Source organism: Cynara cardunculus, unplaced genomic scaffold (assembly GCF_001531365.2).
Source record: "Cynara cardunculus var. scolymus isolate 2C unplaced genomic scaffold, CcrdV1 Un_Scaffold_929, whole genome shotgun sequence".
Lineage (NCBI taxonomy): Eukaryota > Viridiplantae > Streptophyta > Magnoliopsida > Asterales > Asteraceae > Cynara > Cynara cardunculus.
Genome location: NW_020200650.1, coordinates 105,017 through 130,621, shown reverse-complemented (window position 1 = coordinate 130,621; position 25,605 = coordinate 105,017). Strand labels below are relative to the sequence as shown.

Sequence of the window (25,605 nt, the reverse complement as noted above, 5' to 3'; positions counted from 1 at the left end):
GAAGGAAAATAATAAAACTGAAAATGGGAAAATAATAAAACAAAATAAACCTTCGCTTACGGCAAGGGCATATGCGTGGTTTGTGCCATTTTCTATTTATTGCATTAAATTAAAATAAATTAACCTCTTTATTTTAATTAATTATAATTTTGTACAAATATTAATATTTCTTCAATAAATTATACGTCACAAATATCAATGGTTTAAATGATTTAACAAGTATAAGAATTTTCAATTGTAAACTTTTTATTTTTAGGCAACCATGGTTTTTACGAACCGACTAATCCTTTGAATGACTATAAATAACTTAGAGTCATCGTGGGTAAACCTCCTTGGTCATAAAGCTTCTGACAGAAACCTGTTTTTCATTGTGAACTTAAAGACAAAGTATAGCACGACATGTGTCCTAATTTGCTCTCATTTATCATGAATAATGAATGTAGCTTTTTTTCACAATTCATGATAAATATCCTGTGAGTGTTTAGGACACGTGGTACACTCTTCTTTGTCCCCAGTTTCATAATTGCAACTGAACTGGCCCATTATGAAATATATATATATATATATATATATATAGATAGATATATATATTTGGATGTTTATAGATATTGATACTAGATGAAGAGTCATGTGAAAAATATGAGTTAAGGTTAGAAATATGAGAAGTGATTTGGATCCTTGATCATTTTTAATTCCAAAACAATCCATGAATCATGTTATAGAAGAGAATTGATCTAGTGTATCTCACTTGTGTTGATCTAGTAGTTGTGTACAATTACGATTGATTTAATGGTGAAACTACTTTCTTACCCTTCTAATCACAATTTTCATTATCACCAGAAATGAACCCTATTATACTATTGGTAATAAAGGGTTGAGTTCCAATGAGAAACAACATTATGTGAGAAGGGTAAGAAATGATCTTCACTTTTGTATCATTTTTAATTGAAGATCAACCTTAATGAGGTATACATAATCAATTCTTGTGATAAATGCAATGCATAAGTTGACATAAGATTAAAATGATAACGCAACGGGGATATGTACAAATAATATATAATCTTGAATGTTTATTCAATTTTAAATAATAATAATAATAATAATACAATTACAGCCAAAATAAGTCATTAAATATGTTTATGGACATGGTCCAAAATATATTCAAAAGATGGTGAGGAGACCATGTGAGGGTAAGGGTAAAGTGGTCAAACCAAAGATGGAATATTCAAATTAATTAGAAAGTCAAAAATAGCATAAATTAATATCAAAGGAAAGGATTAATCTAATAAAGGAATTAGTAGTTTGAAAATTTTGAATAAAAAAAATATAATCAAGATACAAATGGTTTCATTCCTTCCTAAAAAGAAATTAGAGTTGTGAAAGGAGACATTATTGAAACAAAGAGTATGAATTCATCAAAGTTTTATCATATATTACCATATTCTCCATACTAAAGTTATATAACATTCCAAAGTATGTTTACATGACAAATGAAAGTATGGATTAACAAAAACTTTATCATAATAACACTTCTTCGCATTTTTCATTTGCCTTTATCCTGAGCTGAGGGATGACCTGCAAAACAAATTAGTATAATAATTTAGCGTTAGACCAAAAGGCCTAGTAAGTAAATTACCCTCTCACAAAAACACAACTTACTTATTTAAAACCCGAGATAGATCAAATCTGGATTTTTATATTTTCTATCGCGGTTACACCGCCATTTCATCTATCACGGTTACACCGCCATTTAGAATTCACTTTCTAAATTGATTGTTGTGTAGTACTTAGTCCTATTCGGTCAATACTATGTCCGGAGAGGAGGTTACTGTCTTACTGGACAAACTTGATCTTGTCCGGACGATACTATGTCCGGAGAAGGAGGTTATTGGACAAACTTGAGCTTATCCGGACAACACTATGTCCGGAGAAGGAGGTTAGCGGACAAATTAAATCTTGCTCGAACAACATTCAACATATGATCTTATCCGGACACTGCTTTGGCCGGTGAGGGTACATATCCGGACACTGCTTTGGCCGGTGAGGGTACATATTTGGACGCTGCTTTGGCCGGTGAGGGTACATATCCAGACACTGCTTTGGCCGGTGAAGGGCCTCATCGGACAAACTTGTCCGATGAGTTCTGTTCTTAAGAGATTTATTTGTTCCTTTGTAACGAATAAATAATATAATTCAGTATATATATACACACACACATAACCATCTTGATTCATAAAAATATTACAAAACTCAAATTAATCTTCAAAATAATCCTTGAGAAGAGAAGGAAGGTTCTAATATATATATATATATATATATATATATATATATATATATATATCGAAAAGAATTTATCAAGTCTAGCCGATGTGAGACTCTAACAATAACCTTGACAATTATTTTAATTGACGTCCAATAAGTAAAATATTTAAATTGTTATCCGAACAACAATTAATCCATACAGATAAGTTACTCTATTCGGGGCTTAATGAAAAAACAGCCCAACAGCCCCCTTTTTTCCCCACAAAGGCGTGGCTTTTTGTATTTTAATAAAAATACTTAGAAAAATTAAACGACAACATAATGCAACCATGTTATTCTTATTCCCTCTTTTGTGCGTCACTACGTGGAACCCAAGCGCACCAAGGCGTCTCGAGCCACCTTCGAGTCAGGCTCGATCTTGACTGCACCCATGTAAGCCTTCACCGCCTCCTCTTTCATGTCTTTCTTCTCGTAGCATTCCCCCAACAACCGCAACGCCGCCGCGTTATCCGCCTTCAACCGCACCGATTCCACCAGATCCGCCAACGCCGACTCAACTCCATCTCCCTTACCACTCGCTTTCACCTTAATCTCCGCCCTCTTATACAACGCATCGCCTTTCTCGCCGTCGCTCAACGACTTGACAGCCAAGGGCGACAACGCGACGTCCAACGCATCCAAAGCTGACGTCGTGAATCCTTGGGAATCAAGAGCTAATGCTTTTAGAATATGTGGTGCGGCGTCCTTTGGATTCAGCGAGATCGATTCGTCGGCTTGTTCGGCGGCTGATTTGGCTAGCTTATTGGAGGTGGTGCGGTCTGTGGTGGATCTGGATTTAGCTAAGAGTTCAGCGCCGAGAACGAAGTGGCGCTTGGCGGCGTAGCTAGTTCGATCTCTGTAACGGATTTTGTCGAAGAGATTTTGGGGAATATTTTGCATCCATAAGAACATGAAGACGGTGATGGAGATCAAAGCAACTTGTATCAACAGATCAAACTCCATTTGTGATGGAAATGAATTTCTCTCTGCGATTGTTGGGGAAGACGATGAACGATTGGATTTGGATCTGTTGAAAGTTGATTTGTAGCAATAAGTGATGGATGGGGGAATCTTGGTCAACAAGGTCGACTTTATATCATGGGTTGTACAGCATGCATAAAAACTGGTACCTTGTATATTGTCATGGTCATACCCCTTTTTCAAGTTTTCTAGAAATCAACCATTATAGCCGTCTTGAAAAACGTCGCTCTGCATCCGTGGCGTCCCACGCTAACGCTAACTACATCTCATATTTAAAACGTTACCTGAGGCTGAGATGGACGTAGTTACTACATTTCATATTTAAATCCAGATCTAAAAAGTTAACACTAGTAAAAATCGAGATCTAAAAAGTTAACACTAGTAAAAATCGAGATCTAGTAAGTGCAGGTGCTTTTGACCAAATTTCTGTAACGGTGTTTTGGAAGTGCTATTCCTTGTGGATGCGACATTGACGGTTCAAAAGTTGTCGATCAGAACATAAGGGTTTTATAATTGCAGACACAATCTGACATCTTCATCGATTTTTTATTTTAAAACAAAAGATACGAAAGCTGAAAAATTTACGATAAAACCTTTTTCGGTTATAAGAAGGAAGAATGAGGTAATGCAACATTAGGAACCATGTCTTCTCTTGAATGGTGATGTCGGTAAGTTGGTGGGATTCGTTTGGTTCGCAGCTATGAAGAAATCCGATGTAATTGGAATGTTAAATTCTATTGACAAAATTTCATTCTCTCGTTTGGTTTTTTTTTTTTTTTTTTTTTTTTTTTTTTTAAGAAATGAATCTTCAAAATCCATTGAATTCCACAAACAAAGGATTTAAACATTTATTGGCAATAAAGTGGTATTCTGATAGAATAGAATGTTCTAATTTCATAATCCTAAATATACCCCTTAACTCTATTATGTTAATATCTTCTTTCCATCACAATGATTTTTGGATTTCTCAGTGTCACTTCTCAAGTTCGATTTCTCTTTTCTCCATAGCTGCTCTAGGTTCGATTTCTCTCTACTATATGCTCGATTTCTACTTTCGATTTTTGCTCCTTATATCTTTTTTCCTCACTTGATTCACTCGTTTTTTCCTACTTGATTCACTCTTTTTTTCTACTTGTTTTTTCCTACTTGATTCACTCTTTCTTTCTACTCGTTTTTTCCTACTTGATTCACTCTTTTTTTCTACTCGTTTTTACGAATAACAAATTTTTCTACTTTATATTTTTTGCTCGATTTCTTTATAGTGACAACCTAAAACTCGATTTTTTTATGCTTGATTTCCGTTCTTGTATTAATAAACTCTTTTTTTGTTACGTTTGTTTATGTGTTTAATGCATTAGGGATGTTGTGTATTTTATATTGTTTTACACATTAAATGATTATTTTATTAATAATATTTTTACTTTGAAAAAATTAATTTTTTCAAAAAAGGGTGTTTGGGTTGTTTACCAATATTTCATTCCAATTCAAAAGCTGCATTCTGTGAACCAAATAGACAAATACCAATTCCTTTAACGTATTGCCAACCAAATATGTGGTCTAACCTGACAAAATTTCATTCCAATTACTTCAAAGTCAAATTCCTTTGACATAATCCATTACACCCGAAAACATTTTGCGAACCAAACGCTACCTAAGGGTTTTCCTCTTTCATGATGGTTGTGGGACGAAGCTGTGAGAGCATCTTCAATAGATTTTTCAAAACGGAGAAAGTGGGGATTTTGGGCAATTTTTTGCTCCAATAAATCCCCAAGTCTTGAGAGAGAGAGAGAGAGAGAGAGAGAGAGAGAGAGAGAGAGAGAGAGTAAAGTTCTCTAAATTAGGAGAGGTCTCTAAAAATGATTACCATGAAATAGAAATGATTTTTCATTATATTCCACCAATAGATTATTTGGAATGAAATGTTTATGAGAAAGAAATAATACTCAATTAAATATATGAAATATTTTAATAATATTGTAAGCTATTATATGTTCACGATACGTGTCACACAAGAATATTGCTAGGAAGTACGTAAACCCTATAAGGTAGAATACAAATGATACATTTGCTTCAATTTGTAGAAACCTGATTAAATTAAGTTGAGCATGGATATTTTATTTTTAGAGGATAATCATGAAAATATGTGTCATGATGTAATTATCATAATTACATGATAATTACATGCAATTGAAACGTCCTCTATATAGAGGTGGGTTATTATGCAACCCTTTACATTTGTACAACCAATACAACTCAATCTCAATTGTCCATTTAATTTGATGAATATGTGATCTCATAAAAGTTTAGATTGTTTCCTAATATAAAGTATTGATCATAATTAATAAACCCTACTCATCTTCCATAAATATTCAAATCATAATAAATGAACTCTCATCATTTCCATAAATATCTCAATTTATTGGGTTGCATTGGTTGTACAAATATGATGAGTTGCATTTGAAACGTCCTATATATATATATATGTGTGTGTGTGTGTGTGTGTATGTATTACAAATAATCACTAAACCTTATTTAAATTATAGTATATCTATAATTTAGACCAAAAAAAGAAGATGGTAGGCTAAATCAATTACAAATGATTGAATCTCTTAGAATTTCGCCTTTTAGAAATTATCTAGAAAAGAGACATTTTCTTTTCTGTAAAACACATATAGATCTAGGTTTCTTGGGCTAGCACCTAGTGAGAGATCGACGCGTGTTTGTGTGTGGATTAGCTATAGAGGAAACTGTTGTTGATTTCTTAATGCCTCGTCAGATATCTCGCTAGATTTTAAAAGATACAATTCTAAACACCATATGATGTAATTTAACTAAATGCATCACCAGATACGACTATGAGTTTTATGGTTTAAAAAAGCTTTCTAATTGTAACCAAATTTTAACTTTGGGTTACCTCAAAAGGTTACAAAACCATATTAAAACCCAATAAATATAATTAATAATGTAATTAAAAAAATAAAAAATATGTTAAAATCGAATGTTATTATTTTTTAAAGATTTTAATTTTTAGTTATTTATTTTAATAAAATGATGGAAGGATGGTTCAAAGGGTAACATGTATCTATGAATCCTTCAATTGTTAGTTTGGAGCAGGTGAATCATATGTTTTTGTCATTTTGGTGGTAAAATATTATTATGTAATTAGGGTTCGTTTATCAAACACTTATTTGGTAAATGTTTATTGGTAAAATTTAATACTATCATTTACTTATTGAGTAATATTTTAGTTCAACAAAACCACATCACATGCAATAATTTACCCAAGTAAACGCTTACCATGGTAAGAGTCATCGCCCTCTCTTACCGGGTAAGACTCTTGGTACTTGTCCCGCTCTTACTAGATAAATTCTTGGTCATTGTCTCGCTATTACCAGGTAAGTTCTTGATCCCTACCATATTCATCGAGTAAGATAATATGACTTGGTAAACGTTTATTCGAGTAAATATTTACTAAACGGTACCTTAGATTTGTTAAGAGTAAAGAAGTTTCTAGAATTTATTTATTAGTGTGTAGTCATATGTGGAGATTGATAGGTGAGGGAGGGGTCATAATTTAATATTAGTAAATGAAGGAGATAACTTTAGGATATAAATTGTTTTCCATTTTTGCATCCTAATCAATTCAAGTGAAAGTATCAATAGAAAAAGACTCCTTCTAATTAATGTATTGATTTTATATTAAAGATAAACTAATATATATATATATATATATATATATATATATATAGAGCGTTCGTTTCAAATGTAACTTATTATATTTGTATAACTAATACAACCCAATAAATTAAGATGTTTATAGAAATGATGAGAGTTCATTTATTATGATTTGAATATTTATGGAAGATGAATAAAATTCATTAATTATGATCAATACTTTATATTATGAAACAATCAAAACTTCTATGAGATCACATATTCATCAAATTAAATAGATGGTGGAGATTTAGTTGTATTGGTTGTATAAATGTAAAGAGTTATATAATAACCAACCCCTATATATATGGGAGATTTACTTTGTAAACCTCGTTAGTTGTACAAACCTTACAAACCTCATTTAACCAATTACAATTTTTCATTTTTTTTTGCAATTATAAGGGTTTGATTAGTCATTTTTATTGTGGATGGTGTTAATGATGAATATTATCATCTTTATTATATTAATTTTAGAGAAATACATGAAACAATTTTATTAAAATCTAGAAACAACCATATATGAAACAATTTTATCAAGAAAAGTATTGTATGAAACAGTTTCATAAGATTAAATAATTTTATGAAACAATTTCGTTAAAATAAACAATGAAATCGACGGATGAAGGTGGTTTGCACGGTTTGTACAAATATGGATGCTTTGCATTTGATCGTTCCCATATATATATATATATAAGGGCCCATTCAAGGAAGAACTGAGTTGTTTGTGGTAACCGTGAGATCCAATATCAACCATACAAATTAATAATCAATGATTAGAAAAAAGAAAAATTAATTACTGAAATTTCAAAAATAACTCTCCAATATTTAATGTGAGTATGTAAATAAGGGTAAAAAGGTCAAATTTTTTAATTTAATGAGACTATTTTGAGCGTCCTAAAAATCCGCTAATCTTCTATCATCAAATCAAAACAAAAAACACAAAAGATCCTGTTGATTGTGCGAGAAACGGTAGAAAATATTGTGGTTTCAATTGCTACCCATGGTGAAATTCTTTGGTAGCCTACAACTAAAAACTCATAAGTCATAAGGGGTTATACATTCCAATAGTTATTGATGCAGGACAAGGTGTTACAATACCAATAGTGTATTAGGTAACACAAGATGTTGTGTTACATTGTGGTAAAAAAAAATTGTGGTTTCATGTGCTACCCAAAAGATTGTGGTTTCATGTGGTAATATAAAATCAAAATTAATTGGAAGTTTAAAACATATAAAATTAATAAATAAATATTTAATCTAAATTTAGTAATTTACTAACATGCCCTTTTATGTTAATTTAAAAAAAAATAATTAATATATTAAAATGATTGGTTGAGATTGAATCTCACGGTTACCACAAACAAAATAGTTCTCATTTTATTAAGCCCATATATATATATATATACATACTAGGTTCGGACCCGTGTATTACATGAGTTAATTACAAAAATTAAGCAAAAACTGATATGTATTTTATAAAGAATAATAATCGGAGGTAATTTATAAGCTTAGACAAAGGTACAAGTCCGATTAAATTTTTGATATATAGATGCTCTTACTCGAGAATTAAATGTTACATATACAAAGGACGGCCTGTGCTTCGATGATCAGAAAAACTTCTAAATGAAGACAAACAATGTAGATCCAGTATGCAGCGCTGCGTAGTACATGCAGAGCCTTTGTAAACCTCTATATGAGACAAGCAAAGGGAATCAGAGGCTCTGGGTAGTACATGCAGAGATAGAACTCTTACTCAAGACAAGTACATAGCCTCTATGAAGTTTTGTATGAAGGACGGAGGCAGGGTCAGAATGACCCTGTAGCACCTGCAGAACCTCTGTTAAGCTCTGTATGAAGAACGGAATCAGACTTCAAGGACACAAGCGTAAAGAAAGTTTTCAGAGATTAAGACGGAAACTATCCAGAGTTACAAGTCTGAAGTCCATCTTCAGAGTAAGAGACAGAGCCTTGACGCATGACATGAAGAGACAGAGCTCTTTCTCAAGACTTAAATGCAGAACCTCTGTGCAGCTCTGCATGAAACACGGAGTCTGGTTCAGATTGACCGCATAGCACGTGCATAACCTCTGTATGAAGGACGAAATCAGGCTTTACAGACACAAGGACGAAGAAATCCTCCAGAGTTCATGACGGACAATATCCAGCGTTGCAAGACTTCTAAATCAAGATGATCAATCTGCCTACAAGTCTGAAGTTATTTTAAAGAGTTAATTGCTAAAATTAGCCAATGCTACAAGTTTGTATAAATTTTCCGTAGACAGAGGCTTTGCGTTGTAGATGCAGAGCTGCTGTGTAGCTCTGCATGAAGCACATAATCAGGCATAGAGGTGTTGCGTGGTTTCTGCAGTACCTCTCTAAAGCTCTGTATGAAATACGGAAGTTTGGTCAGAGGCTTTGCGTAGTACATGCAGTCCCTCTCTAAAGCTCTGTATGAAGCACGAAGTCAGGGTGAGAGAATTTGCGTATCACATGCAGATCCTCTATGGTTGGATAATTATAATGCAGAACATAAATGAAAAATGAGCCTCTTAAGAATTAATAATAATATGAGTTAATAAGATGAAGTTGTAAAACAATATTTATAACATAATATAAACTAAACAAATATAAGATAAATAGGTAAAACATTAATAAAATAAGAACCATGTATCATATATTACTAAACACTTCTTTGTATACAACATTCATTATTTTACTGTCAATAATATCATCATCATCATCCATAATTAGTACTTTCAAACCTTGCTTGCTTTTGATTCTGGATAAAGCAACATATAGCTGACCATGCGTGAAGACTGGTTGTCTTAGAAATAAACCAACTTTTGATAATGATTGTCCTTGGCTCTTATTAATGGTCATAGCAAAACATACATCAATTGGAAACTGTCTCCTTTGAAATTTGAATGGTATCCTTTTGTCTGTAGGTGTTAAGGACATTCTTGGAAAGAATGTACGACTTCCAATATTGCTTCCAGATATAACATGTGCTTCTATTACTCGATTTCCCAATGTTAACACCCGCAGTCTAGTACCATTACATAATCCAGATTTTTGATCAATATTCCTGAGTAACATGATAGGAACACCAACTTTTAGTAAAATATTATGGATTGATATTCCTGATAATTTAAGACCATTTAAAACATCAGGCGAGTACAAAGTTTTATCAAACTCATCATGAAGGTGCTCTGATTCACATAGCATATCTGAACTTAAGTACTCCTTTTCATCTTCTGGAAACAATGACATCAAACAATCATTTATTTCTTGAATGACTTCATTTTTTGGTGCAAGTATTGCTCGTTCTTGAAAATAAGCTGAGTTGTTGATGTTTTCAAGAATTGAGGGATAGACAAATTCGATTAATACATATATAAGATCGACGCGATCAGTAATGAGAATATCATGAGGTATCTCAATAACTGCTTCACCATCATTATCACCTACAACTTTTCCTTCTCCTAAGTCTAAAATCCATTTTGCAAAATCCCTTGTTTGTTCAATTTCTGAACTCCCACTGTTTGCAGTTAGCCTCATGTTCCTAGTTAACCTTAGGACTTTGCATTTTTCCCAAATGTAAGATGAACTTAATGATGCATTTATGATGTCTTGTCTACCTGCATTAGGAATAACCGACATAATCTGTCTGAAATCTCCTCCAAAAACAATTACCTTACCCCCAAAAAGCATATGTGAGTCACCATTGCGTTGAGTATTGAAAATATCGTTCATACTTCTATCTAATGCTTCAAATGCATGCTTATGAACCATTGGTGCCTCATCCATATTATCAAAGTAGTTTTCTTTATTAAGCTCGAACATCACTGTCTGGCTTCATGTGGCAAAGAGAATCTTCATTGAGAATGAGCAGGATTTGAAACCGAGAGTGTGCTGTTCTGCCACCGGTAAGAAGTAAAGATGCAATACCATTGGAAGCAACATTTAAAACAATTTCTCCTTTAGATCTTATTGATGCAGCCAAGGTCTTCCATAGGAATGTTTTACATGTTCCGCCATGCCCATAAACAAAAAACACACCACCTTTTTTGTTTTCAACCGCAGTCATGATTTCGTTATACACATCTATTTGCTCATTTGTTAGAGCAGTTACAAGTGTCTGAAACTCATCACGTAAATTACGATGGTTATAATCCAGTTCTTCTGCAATCAAACAGTTGTTTGAAGATTCAAGCGAATCATTATCAGGATAAGGCAGAGTAGTGAAGTTTTTCAACGTGGAATTGTTACAGAGCAAAATCTTTTCAATTTCGAACAAAGTTAGATTCTTCACTTATTCTTCATTGAGAGATAAATCTATAAGAAGATAATATAAATGTAAACAATAAATACATGGAATTAAAAGTAGATACAATTTAATAACAACCATAGTGGTTGATAATAGTTGTATAACTCTATGCTTAAGATATAGAATTAACATACCTGGCGACTGTACAATTCGTTGATTGTAGAGAATCCCATCTGCTATATTGCCATGTTTTTTCCCAAACAAATTCAGGTCTAGATAGATTGTTTGAAATCAACATGGTTGCAAATAAGAAGCGGAGACAAAAACCAGATGCAGTTAAATTTGCCTCTTCAATAGCATCAATATATTCCTTATCATCGTCTAAAAGCCCAAGAGCATAACATGCATCTCTAAAATTAAGATATGTTTTTCCATTAACTGTACGAATGTCTTCGAATGATTTAGGACCTTTGACTTTATTCAGAAGAATTCGTAAATAATATCCTTCTCCTACAGTAGAAGAAACTGAATGAATCCGTCCAATTGAGAACCTTTTTTTTCCCTTCGACCCCAACGTTGTTCGTCCAATTTCCACACAAACTTTGTAGGGAGTTCAATGTAAGTGAGTTCTCGGGCTTCTTGATAAATTTGATTACAATGCATCCAAGCTAAGAACATTGAGGACGTCACAGATGGTCTGTTTAGGACATTTTTCAATATAATAAAACAGTTACAATTTAAATTAATAAAGATAAGACTAAAGTATGAAGAAATATGTTGATACTGTTATCATAAATTGAACATACCTGCTTGAATTTTGCTAAAAAACTCATTCTCTTTCAATTCTCTAATAAGTGCATCAAGCTTGATCTTAAATAAACGACAAAGAATGTCAGACCTGTCTTCTGGATTTAGGCCTGTGTCCTTAACAAATATTTTAATTTCTGGCCATTTTGGATTGCACGTCATGGTTAGGAATAAGTAATTCCCGATTTTATGGGGATTATAACCGACGATAACTGAAATTTTGAGTTTATGAATTTATGAAAATTCTGAAGTTGTATAGTCCGTCTACATCCAAGTATGAACGTGGTGTACCAGATTTACGGCTTCAGTTATAAATTTAGATGTGAGGAAGTAACTATGTACATTTCAGTCACGAACATTTTAATGTAGACTTTAACAATTTTAGTGACTTTCCTAAGGACTAATTTTCAAATATTGACTCTCACATGACGAAGGGTAGTTTATGAGATTTATACAGATATGGAAGTCTGATCTAAGGAAAAAGTTTTCCCCCAACCCAGGCTTCGTAATGCGGATTGCAAGTATGGAACAATTTTTTGTACGTTCAAATCTGTAGGCTGAGGAAGGCTTCCCACACCGTCCGTTGTGAATACAGATTTCTAAGTTTGAAGTTGGTTCCAGATGTAAGATGGTGGTTATAAGGTAAGTGAGAGAAACTGACTCTTGAACATTTTGATATGGAGTTTAACAATTTCATGGCTTTCCTAAGGGTTAGTTTACAAATATTGACTGTCACACAACAAAAGATAGTGTATAAGGTCTATAAAGATATGGAAGTATCGCTTGGGGGAATTTTTTTTATCCTACCGAGTATTTGTAATTCAGATGTACTAAGTCTGAAAATGCAAGGATCAGAGTTCCAAGTCTGGGCACATTCAGACATACAACTCTGAAATGAAATTCAGAGTTAATCAGCAAACTCTTGGACGTTCAAGACTTACAACACATTCCATCGCCTAAAATGCACCTAAGACGGTTGTCAACCATGTGTTCGTATATGATACGACCAACCATTAACTTACATCGTAATGGTAATTAAATTTTTTTTAAAATATGACGGTTTTAAATTGGCACGCTTAATGAGTCCAATAAGTACTCTACACTTCCACGTGTCACTCTATAAACAAACCTTTTGAGTTCTTTATTAATATTTAAAACCAAATATATACTCCATATATGTGAAGCGTCATCACTCCCGCCTTCATATTTCTCATACGAACTTACCTCTTGCAATCACAGAACACCAAAGCAATCCATCAATGGCTAACTCACAGTCCAACATCCGTAAAACAATCCATAAAACAATCCATACCACCAAAACCTGCTTTGAACCCTCTTCTTCTTCTTCTGATTCTGACAATGAGGTCAACTAGGGTACTTCTATCCTGATTGGAAACATTGAAGTTGCTATCTAGGAACATGTCTCCCTTCCTTTAGGAAACCAATCTCCATCAGCTAACACCGGATTCAATCATCCGGAGTTGATTCCGGTGCCAAATGACGAATAGGTCACTGAAAAGCCTAAAGAACACAACCCTGAACCTGCTGAATCTCAAGGGGAAATTGGAGATGCTCATGAAAGCCAACCATCACAGACTGCTGCTATGTCTGTAGCTATTGCAGAGCCTGATGTAAGTCAGACTATTTTACCGGAATCTAAATATGATGTCATTAAGGAAAATAACAGTGCCCTAAATATGGACTTTAAAAAATTCAAACCCAAGCATCAAATTGTTATTGAGATGCTTAAAAGACATCCTCTGAAAAGGATGTTCACCAGAAGGTATGAAGTTCCTGTTCAATATCTTCAACATTAAGGAAAACAACAGTGCTATGTCTGTAGCTATTGCAGAGCCTGATGTAAGTCATACTATTTTACTGGAATCTGAATATGATGTCATTAAGGAAAACAACAGTGCCTTAAATCTGGACTCTGAAAAATTCAAACCCGAGCATCAAATTGTTATTGAGATGCTTAAAAGACATCCTCTGAAAAGGATGTTCACCAGAAGGTATGAAGTTCCTGTTCAATATCTTCAACAGTGGTAGAAGAATCTAACCTATGATGAGGAACAAAATGAGATTACTTCAACTGTAGGTGGATACGGTTTTTCCCTGTCCCTTGAACTGATAAGGAAGATGCTCTTCCTTCCAAATAACAATGAAGTGTTGGGAAAATTAGATTTTGATGCCCTACCATCTCAAGAGAAGATGATTAAAGACTTGATCTCATTGGGAAACAAAGATCCCTTGCCAACACTAAGCAGTTTCAGGAGGAAAGGTTTACCACCTGTTTGGTACTACTTGTTCTCCTGTATCAATCGATGTTTATCGCCCAAAGCTTCAAGCTTGGATCAAGCATCAAGACCAACATTGACAATCTTCCATGGAATAGCTTTCAACATGCATGCATCACTATTCATGGAAGAAATTAAAGCATACATTGCAAAGCCACCTGGGTACATACCATTTCAGAGATTCTTCCAACTTTGTGTGAAGGGGGCAATGCACTTACGACCGAACATTTCAGTAATAGAGGAGGAGGAGATAGCCCCACAATTCTACATGGATTCACTAAGGTTATCTACTCCTCTTTCTAATTTTATAAATCATATGCCATGGAATTGAAAACATATATTAGGAACAATAATAGGGTACTTAGAGAATATTGCGCTTCTATGGGACTGCCAGAACCAGCAAACCCTACCTAAGAATCACTTCCACCTAGGACGAGTGGTGAAGGGTCAAAAGAAAAGGGTGTTGGGGAGGAGACACAAAGGGTTATGTCTCCTAAAAGTGTATAGAGGGAAAATGTGAATGAGAGACATGGTAGAAGAGATAAAAAAAGAGAGCATTTAGAGAGAACAGGGTCAAAAAAAGAAGAGGACCATGCCCCATCCCCAAAAAGATGGGCACCCACATATGCTACCTCTCTACATTCTTTGGTGGAAGGTATTGAAAAAGGCACCGAGTCCATGCCGACACACATATCAACCCTACCCACCCACTCATCGCCTTCTCAAAAGGGCGACGTTTCACTAAACATTTTGAGACAACCAACAGATAATCCATTAGCTCCTCAGTTGGAGGAAGCTAATGTTGAAATTGAGGAACACTTGTCTCATCCTCATCATTAGTTTGCTCACATTGAGTCGGGAAGTCCATCCCATATTGAGCCAAATGCAAAACCAAAAACTGCTAATCTTCCTTTCACCAGCACATGTTTTCATGACGTACCTGTTCAGGTTGTTTGCTGCCTTAACACCTATAGACATTCCTTCTACGGATGATCAAGGATTGGGTGGAAGTCCTGGTGGAATGAACATAAAAAAAATTCCACTTCCAAGTACATTTGTTGTACATGATGCGTTCGTCACATCAACAAGCCAACCCACTCCTACTGTGGGATTGCAAACATGATCATTTGTTGATCCTGGTTTCCTATCAACGATTGTCACACAGACAGAGTTTAACAACTTTAGTGTCTTTTGTAAGAGTGAATTTGCAAAAATTCACTATAAAATCAATGAATTGACGGCTATAAATGAAATAAGAAGTTTACACGAGAAAATGACGTCAATGGAGGAAGCAATTGTGGAAAAAATTGATGGGCTTGACAGTTCTGTTCTTCTAACAGAAAATGAATTGGAGGGTGTGAAGAATATCGCGAAACCCAGCCAAACAACTCTCCACAACTTGGAATCAAACTATGTGATGAATGAAGACTTCAAGGTGTTTCAGAGTTGTATCCTAAAAACTTTGACATTTTGTCCCATAAAATGATTGAGATACAATCTAAGAACCAAGCTTCCATTCTTAGTCAAGTAAATACCCTCAGGAAGTCTCAAATGGATGACACCAATACACAAGCCAGAACCGAAAATCCAATCCAACCTTCAACTGATCCATCCGCTTCAGAAGGAAATCTCATTCCTGCCATTCCCAAAGCCTACATGCCTCATACTGAAGATTTTGCCACAACTGCTCAACTGAATGAAGTGAAAGCAGATTTGGATTTAAGGTACATAACAGTGTTGATATGGAGAGATATTCAACAAATGGGTTGCAAGAAAGAAACTGAGTCATCTAAAAGGAAGCATGATGAAGATGATGACTCTGATAATGAAGATGGCTATAATAATGAAAATAGAGGTAAGAGAATAAGGCAACAAGAGGCAACAACACTGGGAATGGCATCTAATACAGATACAACAATTGAAGAGAACATTGAAGAGGGAAATAGTGATGAAAACAGAATGGATGTGGATAATACTGAAGCAGGCTGTAATGAGATGGAGAAGATGGAAATGGAGGAAATTGGCACCATCGCCATTCCTAGTTCAGATGGGGACTTTAAAAACCTAAATGATGAGGTAGAACCCAAACATGAGCATAATTTTCAAAACTCATATCTTGCAATCATTCCTTTCACACCTTTTGATTCATTTATTCAATTAATTCATGAAAAATTCTTTACTCCCTCAACCAATCAACCTTTGGAGGAAAAACAAGAAACAGCAGCCGAATCAACAGAGTCAACTGGTTCAGACGACTCGGAAATGGTTATTCATAACCCTGATGGCTCTTTCAGCTCTTTTAAGTCTTACAACCACATGTTTAGAATAGACGATGAGGAGGAAGTCATGCTGGAACATGAAATTGATGGGAACTGGCCTGGAGAAGTGCAGATGATGTACTCTGAAATGATAAGCAGACTAAGGAGAAACGATTCAGAGACAAATATAAACAACCCAATTATTGAAGTCCATAATTTCCATGTAAGATCCTTTGCTGCTGTGGATTACTTGGATTTAGAAATAATGAGAGCAGACAATCGTGTATATCAGATCTTTAGTGCTGATTTTTCAAGGTTGAAGTTAGAAGATCAATTTTTCCTCCTGAAGTATTTCGATCAAGCAGACTTTTCCTGGGATGAAGTGGAAATAAGAAGGTCAATGGGGATTTACATCAGAAACTTGGGTTTATATGATATGCAAGTGGCATTAGATCTAGACCTGACAAGGATTAATGCTTATGAGCGTTTGGATGAAAGCTTTGAGAATGTGACGCTTATGTATCAATTTGTATTTCTTGATGAACCACGGTACTACTTTAAAAGTTCTTCGGGTCCAAGGGTGCTGAAAGTTACAAAACTTCCTCTGTTTACAAGCGAAGCGTTGACACATTTTCTAAATGCCATGGAGAGTTCACGTAATGTATAGGAAGATGTCGAAGAAAAGTTTCTAGATGAAATAAAGAAGAGGATAAAGCTTAGGGAACTGTGTAAGGATTGTCAAAAGCTGGCAATAATGGAGAAAAATTTCGAAGAAAGCATCAGCTAATGATGTGGTGCTTCCACAAGAGTACTTTATTTCTCGAACTTTGAAACCGGTTCCAACTGCAATGGTGGAGAAAGAGAAAGAAAAAGAAAAGGTAGATTTGGATGAATGGTTACTTGAATTCAAGCACTTGAATTTTTTCATGTCAGAATCCAATTTCATAATCAAGAATTATGTGGATACATTTACAATGAAGCCAAATGCATTCAAGAGAAAATATGAATAGTTTATGCACAGAATAGGCAAGTTGCACAGAGATGTGTACTCAAAGCTGAGTATTATGAGGATGGTGGACATCAAACAGAAAACATGGCAGGGTATAGTATACCAAGTTTTTAGTGTTGAGAGAACCGATAATAGGGTGTATGAGTTCTCAGAGTCTGACTTCATATTCATCAATCACAATGATCTGCTCCAATTGTATTATAAATTAGCTCCATTCGAAGATAAGGGTGTGAAGTTCAGAAAGGGTTTGATTGATGTTGTTCATGGCATACTTAGAGCTACCTTAATGAGTGGCATGACTGACTTTTAGTTGGCCATAACTCTGAACAGAGATAGGGTATATTTGATGCATCCGGAGATCAATCATGGAGAATTGGCAAACTTTCATACAAGAACTGTAATGTGTGATCCTCCAGGATACATATGCAAGAATCTGAATGAGAAGTTCTTATTCAGGATATATGATATAGCCAAGTATAGCTCTGGTACCTTGAAACAGATTGACATATCATTAGAAAAGAGACTGTTGAGGAAGCCTAAAATAACTTCACGAGAAGAATGACCAAAATTAAAAGAACTCCTAAATTGGATGAGAAAGCAGATTGACTCTCAGCTTGAGTACAGAAGAACAATAATTGAGAAGTTCATTCCGATCCTTATTGACAGGAAGTTCAAACTTTGAAGAGAAGAGGAAGATTCAGTACACACCTGCAAAGAATAAAACAGTGATAGATTTAGTTTTGTAAATCACAAATTTTATTTTAGAAACTTAGCTTAGGATTCATCAATTATGTAAATAGTTCCAATTTTAGTAACAAGAGTTCATTCATTAATTTATTAAGGCAATGTAAACAGTTTGTTCTGCGTTGTTCACTTTTTAATAAAGTGTGGTACCTTCATTACTAATAGGCTCTAATCTTACCTTGTTTTATGTTTATTTTCTTCATATTCCTTTGTGTACATAAATGTATTACACATCTTAATTTGAGAAATCTAAATCATCTGATAGAATTACGTAACGAATATGGATGCTTGTGAAAAGTAAGATGCTGCTTGAGAATGACTAGCTAGACTTACAGTTTTGAAGGTAGTCTGGAAATGAAATTTGGAGAATGACTTCAGTATTCAAGTATGGATTTTTAATTTTAGACTTCAAGGAAGTCTGGACATGAAATATAAAGGATGACTTCAGCATGCAAGTACAGATCCTTAATTTCAGACATGGAGGTTTGGTGGTTCCTTATAAATTTCCTAGTTCGTACCGCTGAAGTAGTGCATTCTTTTCCAGATTTGGGAATAAGGTTCTAATTGGAAACATGTCTCAGAGTTAGTGAAATGAGCTCTGAAGAATGTTTCTCCAAACTTCGAAGATGCCAGTTTTCCTTAAATGGTACTCTGTAAAATGTATTTCCAGACTTCCTTGAAGTCGACAGTTCCAAACTTAGAAGTGTGACAGTAAGCAACCAAGACTAATTCTGCAACGATTTTAATAAGAGTTAGAAGTTCAGCTTTCTAAATTGGAAGAACTCAGTTGTATTCTCAGCTTAATTTATGTTTTTTTTCATATACCTCTGCTTACATAAATGTATTAAACATCCTAATTTGAGAGATTTAAATCATCAGATAGAAATATGTAACAAATATGGATCATTGTCAAAACTAATATGCTACTTGAGAATATCCTGGCCGACTTATATTTTGTGAGGAAGTCTGAAAAAAAAATCCGGAAAATGGCTTCAATATTGAAGTCTGGAATTTTAATTTCATAATTGAAGGAAGTCTGGGAATGAAATTTGAAGAATGCGTACGATATTCAAGTACATATCTTCAAATTCATACATCAAGGTCTGGCCAAAGGGGTGCATTCTTTTCCAGATTTGGACAATAAGGTCCGAATGGGAAACATGTTTCAGAGTTAGTATGGAAAACTCTAAAGCATTCCTTCTCATACTTGTAAGTTTACAGTACCCACTAAGCGGTACTCTAGAAAATGTATTTGCAGACTTGTTTGAAATCGACACTTCCAGACTTAGAAGTGTGACGGTAATGGATGAAGACTAATTCCCCAAAGTTTTTAATAAGAGTTAAAAGTTCGGCCTTCTAAATCTGCAGTATAAGATTTCAGAGGTCGGCCGACTTCATTCGCGTGAAGCAAGTCTGGAACATATAATTATGCATTTGGATAACCTTAATCCCTAGAAGGACTCCTCTGCATGTATGGTGTAGAGGCTCTATGTCTGGAATTAAAACTTTGCATCAATAACTTATAGTTTTTAGCATGCAACATTTATGGTTCCTTGGAATAGCATGCCACCTCTGTATATGATACGTTTTCTTCAATAAGAGCTCTGTCTCTTCCAGTATTCTGCTTGGTCATTCTGTATGCACCATACCAATATTCTGTATGAACTCTGTAAAGCCTGTGCATGCACGATCAAAGGCTCTTGATGCACTATGCAAAGGCTGTGCATAGTGCTGACAATGGGAGGTGTATTTCAAAATTTAACGACTCATATCCATCATGTTTGTATATCTAGAACCTCTGCACCAAATAAAAGTTCAATAATTAAAGAATTTCACTATCCTAGTAAAGAAGACAGACTGTAACTGGAATGAATACACAAGGGTAATCGAAGACAAAGGTGACAGATAACATATGTTTTACATTTATTATATAATATTTTTATAGTACAATGAAAGGAAACTACAAGACTTAAAATTGAAAAAAAAAACTAAAAATAAACATAATTTACAAAGAGAAAGCTTTTTACACATGTTGGAGCGTCATGAACCTCCTAAAAAGTTCACGGAACTCAAACACACCATCGATGCATCTAACCATGTTGCGAGACCTCTCCTTGCCACCTGTGGTATTGTCGCTGCTTCTGAGTAAATTATCCTTGATGAATCGCAGCATAGAATCTGAATACTTTAGGCTCTGCTCTTTACAGAAGAACACCTTTCTTCCTTGTGCATTCCCGTAGATCACCTCGACCTCTGGTTCCCCTAGCATCGTCCACGATGGGTAATGATTAATGCCTGCTAGTTCTTCATTCGGTGCAGTGACATTAAGCTGATCAATCCCCATATCCAGAGCCAATTGGAAGTCAAATTTGCTATTAAAGTCCAGGAGGTTCGTCATCATTTGCCGAATCGCTGAGTTTGCCAAAGAGTACTTCATCCCCTTATCCCTCTTATGTTCTGTGTAGAAGTACAGAGACAGAAGATCCCATGGATTCAGATTTATGAGATCGTAATCTGTAAAAGATTTGATCTCACCATGGCACCTTTCAACCTTGTATTCATAAAATACAATCTGGCTGTGGCAAAGGTTCGTCGTTTGACGTCCAAGACATTAACGATTCTATGTACCGAATGAACTGCAGCAGCAGGTTGAGTGAAACGGTCTAAGAACCTCTGTCTAATATGCTCTTCAGCTATTGGATGCAGATTTACTTTTAAAATTGGAGTCTCATTCCACAGTTTGTAGAGATATTGATAGACATCTTCACTGTCTGCAGCTTGTGTGATAGGCTCATCGAGGGGAGTAGGATTTAACAGGTCCTCCATGTCATCCCTGATATATTGTACTCGTTCAATACCCTCTTTGGAATTCTGGTCCCTGCGGCTGCTGCCTGCTTCTGGCTTTCGACCTCTGACTGGGACCTCCTGCCTAAGAGCAGAGGAGACCACTCTGGTTCCTTGAACAGGGACCTTTGCTTTGTGTGTGTTTCGGTGTGGTGGTGGGGCAGCGACAGTTACTTCTTGAAGTGGGACAGCCGTTGGAATATCCGATTGTAGCTCTGGGTCGACTACATTCACTGCCACCACTTCTTCTTCATCAAGCCTCCTTCTTGATGGAGCAGCAGTCTCCATGTTGTATTCTGTGGAGGATGACAATGGCTCCTCTGGTTTGAATGAAGAGAGGTGTACATATAAGAGTTGAATCACATCTTCTTCATGTTTCTTTTGGCCTTCTGCTTCTGCTGAGGGTGCCGCAGGCATCTTCCCTTTCTTTATTGCCTCTGCATGTGCTTGCGCATCTTGTGATCTCTGCCTTGATGATGCTGGCGCTTGTTGGCATAGAACAGAGGTAGAGGTGGCAGCCCTTGGAAGGGTACTTGGAGCAGTTGTTGGCCGGTTCTCTCCCTCTTAGCGACCTTGAGGTCCAGACAGGTCTGGGTCCTCATCATCGTCAAGCCTTCTTCGTTTGGACGCCTCGGCTCACGGAGTTGGGTCTATTCTTCTTTTCGGTCATTGCTCCTCTGCTTGGGGCAATGATTTGATTTTTGCCTCAAAAAGCTTGAGGAGCTCTTCTGTTGCGTCCCTAAAACGTTGAATCTCCATGTTCGTGCAGTAGTTAAAGCCAGCTAGAGAGCGCCGGATCGATTATGCTGCCTCCGTGGCTTTGCTATTGAAGTCCGATGTGAAACTTGCCACCTTCTGGAGAAGCTTGTCACCCAGAGCATTCATTGCACCCTGAGTGACATAATCTACAGGTACATTAAGAGGGATGAGTGCCTGGGCGTCACGAGAGTGGAAGCGTTCATCCCTCTCAATGCATGCAATGACCCTTTGCAGGGCCTTTGCATTTTGGGCCGTCAATTCCTGGAGAGTATCGAGTCGAGAGGAATTTGCCAATGACTCAGCCCTCAATACTACTAAGGATGTTTGTATCTCATCCAGAGCAAATGCTGAAAGTGATGGCTCTGCACGGGCCAAGTTGAGTTTTATCTCTTCCAAGGAGCACAACACAGAGGTGGCAAAGGACTGGAACTCATCCCTTTTGACATAAGCTGTCAGGGTAACCTCTAGCTCAACACATGGGCCAGATTGAGTCCTTGTTCCAAGGACACATTCTGTCTCGACTTGTGGGATGTTGGTCGAGGAAGGATTTCCAGCCGATCCTCGTGTATATCCTGGAAGAATAGACATTGCAGCTGTTATGGCAAGAGGAGTGCCCTTAGCAGGTTTAGAGCCCGCAAAGGCACCCTCTGTGAATGCGCCAAGAGACCGATCGAGAGTGTCCAAGCCATGTACACCTACAACTTGCCCTGAACAAGTTTGGGGAATTTCTAGTGCAGAGGAAACGAATTCCTCTCTAAGGGAAAGTACCGTGGCATGGGGAGACATGCCACTTATATTTTCGAAGGCCTTACCCTTTTGAGAGGGTGAGCCCCGGAATGCAGTTTCCCTTTGGCTTGCTTGGCAGGGGCAGATGCGACCTCTGGCTGGATAGGCTGGTTAGGGTTCGAGGTGTGCGCCTCTTGTTCAATGACTCCTGTTGCTCGACCAACAGAGTCAGATGATGTGCTTACACTGGGGTTTGGCTTGGAAAATAAATGTGCTTATTTATTAGTATAGGATGCTCTGGCTCTTCCTGAAACAAAGCAGCTTCTCCCACTCCTCACTCATCATTCTCTTCACTATTGGATGAGGAAGAGCTCTCAGCGTCACTATGCTCGTGCTCTTCCTTGGATTCCTCTGCATCAGAACTTGAAGACAGTTCTGCTTCATGCATAGCTTCATCTTGCATTCTCCTCATTTCCTCCTCCTTCCTTGCTCGCTCCTCTCGCTCTTTTCTCTCTCTTTCGTCCATCTCTCTCATATTCTTTTCCTCCCTATCCCTCTCTTGTTTAGCCTTTTTCCCTTCCTCTTCTGCTCCATCTCACTCTCGATCCTCACTTGCTCTACAAGCCTTTCTGCCTCTTCACTCTCTTGGGATGTCCCTATGCGTGTCGGGGTTCGAGCCACTGGTTCTAGTGCCTCACGTACACGTCTATAACTCCTCCTTACCTCCTTTGTCTTCATGTAGCTGATAATAGCCATCCTCATGCACATTGGGCTTGTACGTGGAAAGTATGTTAACCTTGTGCACAGGAAGGCCTGAGACGTCAATCATGTGCTCCTCAACAAAAGGTCTTAGAAGAAGACCTAGAAATCGTGGGAAGAGTAGAGATGGCAATTCTCTTCCCTTAGAGACCTCGTGGGACTCTTTCAAGACTGCAACCTTGAACTCCATGTAAAGTATCGAAGAGTATTTGAGGGGCAGGTCAAAGAATATCCCGTACACAATCTGCAGGATATTAGTGGAGCATATGTCCAGACTACCAATTTTGGCCGTGAGAGACCGATTCACCAATGTGAACAGGATGTTCCACATTGGTGGCAAAAACTGACGACGGTACTGTGATGGATACCGGATTTGTTGATTGTACCCCAACATCTTCAGGAAAGCAACCAGCTCATCCCCGATTAGAAGAGGGGCATATTCGTCCAGGCCAAGATCCGTTTTCATCGGCAGTTGTAAGACTTGAGAGAACAACGACCTAGAAATACGCACTGAAGCATACTCCTTCGCGGAGGGAACATAGAATTATCCAACAACCCCACGATGCGATTCAGTAACGTTGCGTAAGAGCTAAAATTCCTTAATGAAATGCTGTGGCATGTCATCATCCAAGTTCGTGAGGGCAGGATTGAGAAAATGATGTTGAAGGATATCAACGATTGGGTGAAATTGGAGTCAAAATTGTGTAGGTTGAGGCAAAGTGCGTGATTATTTGGTTTCAAAGGAAGGGGAATAATGGTATGGGTAGATCCGTCAATGGATTTGAGGGTAGTGGTCTGCGTTTGGGAATTGTCTGATACAGATGTAGACATTTGCAGGTTTGTGAGCAACAAAATGACCCTGGTTTGGGTTTGGTTGAAAGTTAGGGTTTCACAGAAATTTTTAAAGAGGGGGAAGAGAAGATATTGGACTTCAACAACTTACTTGTAATGAATATCGATTGAAGCGAAGTAAAAGAGCGGGAACCTTGAGGTTGCAATTCGTCTATGGCGGCAGTTGGTTTTCAGTTCGTAGAAGACAACAATGAGATAAATATGGAGAAAGGGTTCGAAAGCAAGAAAAATTTAATTTGCGGAATAAAGGGTAATTTAAAAAGAGATTTTGTAATAGGCACTCGAATGAGAATTGACACGAAGCGTCGAGAGCTGAAACGGTTGTGCAAAAGCTATGGGGGGAAGACACGTGACTTGACATGCTTTGAATCCCGCCTCCTTTACTTGAAAAATTAAAGATACAGGCGGTGACCCTCTGTAAGTGACAACTTGTATTTTAATTAATTATGAATGGAAACATAGTGGCCTCGCACAAGTCTGATGGGAATTTCTAAAGTTAAAGACGAACAATGTCCGAACCAATAAGTCTGCATAATTCTTAATGAGGATAACATATCTGAAGTACAACTTCAGAGTTACAACACATGTTATTCATAGTAGCACGTCTGAAAAGCATATGCAGAGTTAGATACAGATCGTCTGCGTAGGTCTACATGAGGTACGGAATGTTCTGCTTAATATATGCATCGACAGAGCTCTTACTCGAGAACTAAATGTTACATATACAAAGGACAACCTGTGCTTCGATGATCAGAAAAAATTCTAAATGAAGACGAACAATGTAGATCTAGTATGTAGCGCTGCGTAGTACATGGAGCCTTTGTAAACCTCTGTATGAGACAAGCAAGGGGAATCAGAGGCTCTGGGTAGTACATGCAGAGATAGAACTTTTACTCAAGACAAGTACATAGCCTCTATGAAGCTCTGTATGAAGGACTGGTCGGTCAAATCCTTTACCTTTAGACTTAATGAAATTGGGCCATAAAGCAAGTATACAATACGGCCCAACGTCGTCTTTCCAAGTAATAAAGTGGTATAAGTACCGGAATATCGTCCACAGGGATTGGAGCAAAAGTTAAATAAGAGTCCAATAAGAGAAAAGATTTCAGATGACGAAAACGAAGAATTTAGTTTGATTCCAAGTTAACACAGGTAATATAACAGAATAATAAAGCAGAATAATAAAGGTAGCACGGGTGTAAGATTTGGGGTGAAACGTAAACACGAAATCCAGCAGACAAAGCTGTGGAAGAACCGGTCCCACCATTTATCTTGAAGGTATTCCTC

General features: G+C 36.6%; 2 protein-coding genes across 2 annotated transcripts; both read right to left on the bottom strand.

The window, feature by feature from the left end:
• Positions 1-2,371: 2,371 nt before the first annotated feature.
• LOC112502123 lies at positions 2,372-3,317 on the bottom strand. The gene has a single exon (XM_025105953.1). It carries the CDS (start codon positions 3,262-3,264, stop codon positions 2,623-2,625), a length of 642 nt encoding a protein of 213 aa, XP_024961721.1. The 5' UTR covers positions 3,265-3,317; the 3' UTR covers positions 2,372-2,622.
• A 6,349-nt stretch (positions 3,318-9,666) lies between these two features.
• Positions 9,667-10,803, bottom strand: LOC112502121 (ATP-dependent DNA helicase pif1-like). Its single transcript, XM_025105952.1, has one exon. It carries the CDS (start codon positions 10,801-10,803, stop codon positions 9,667-9,669), a length of 1,137 nt encoding a protein of 378 aa, XP_024961720.1.
• Between the last annotated feature and the right edge of the window lie 14,802 nt (positions 10,804-25,605).

What these genes read in the sequence shown, in the direction of transcription:
- LOC112502123 (XM_025105953.1), bottom strand. Translation starts at nt 3,264, where the DNA reads ATGGAGTTTGATCTGTTGATACAAGTTGCTTTGATCTCCATCACCGTC.
- LOC112502121 (XM_025105952.1), bottom strand. Translation starts at nt 10,803, where the DNA reads ATGGATGAGGCACCAATGGTTCATAAGCATGCATTTGAAGCATTAGAT.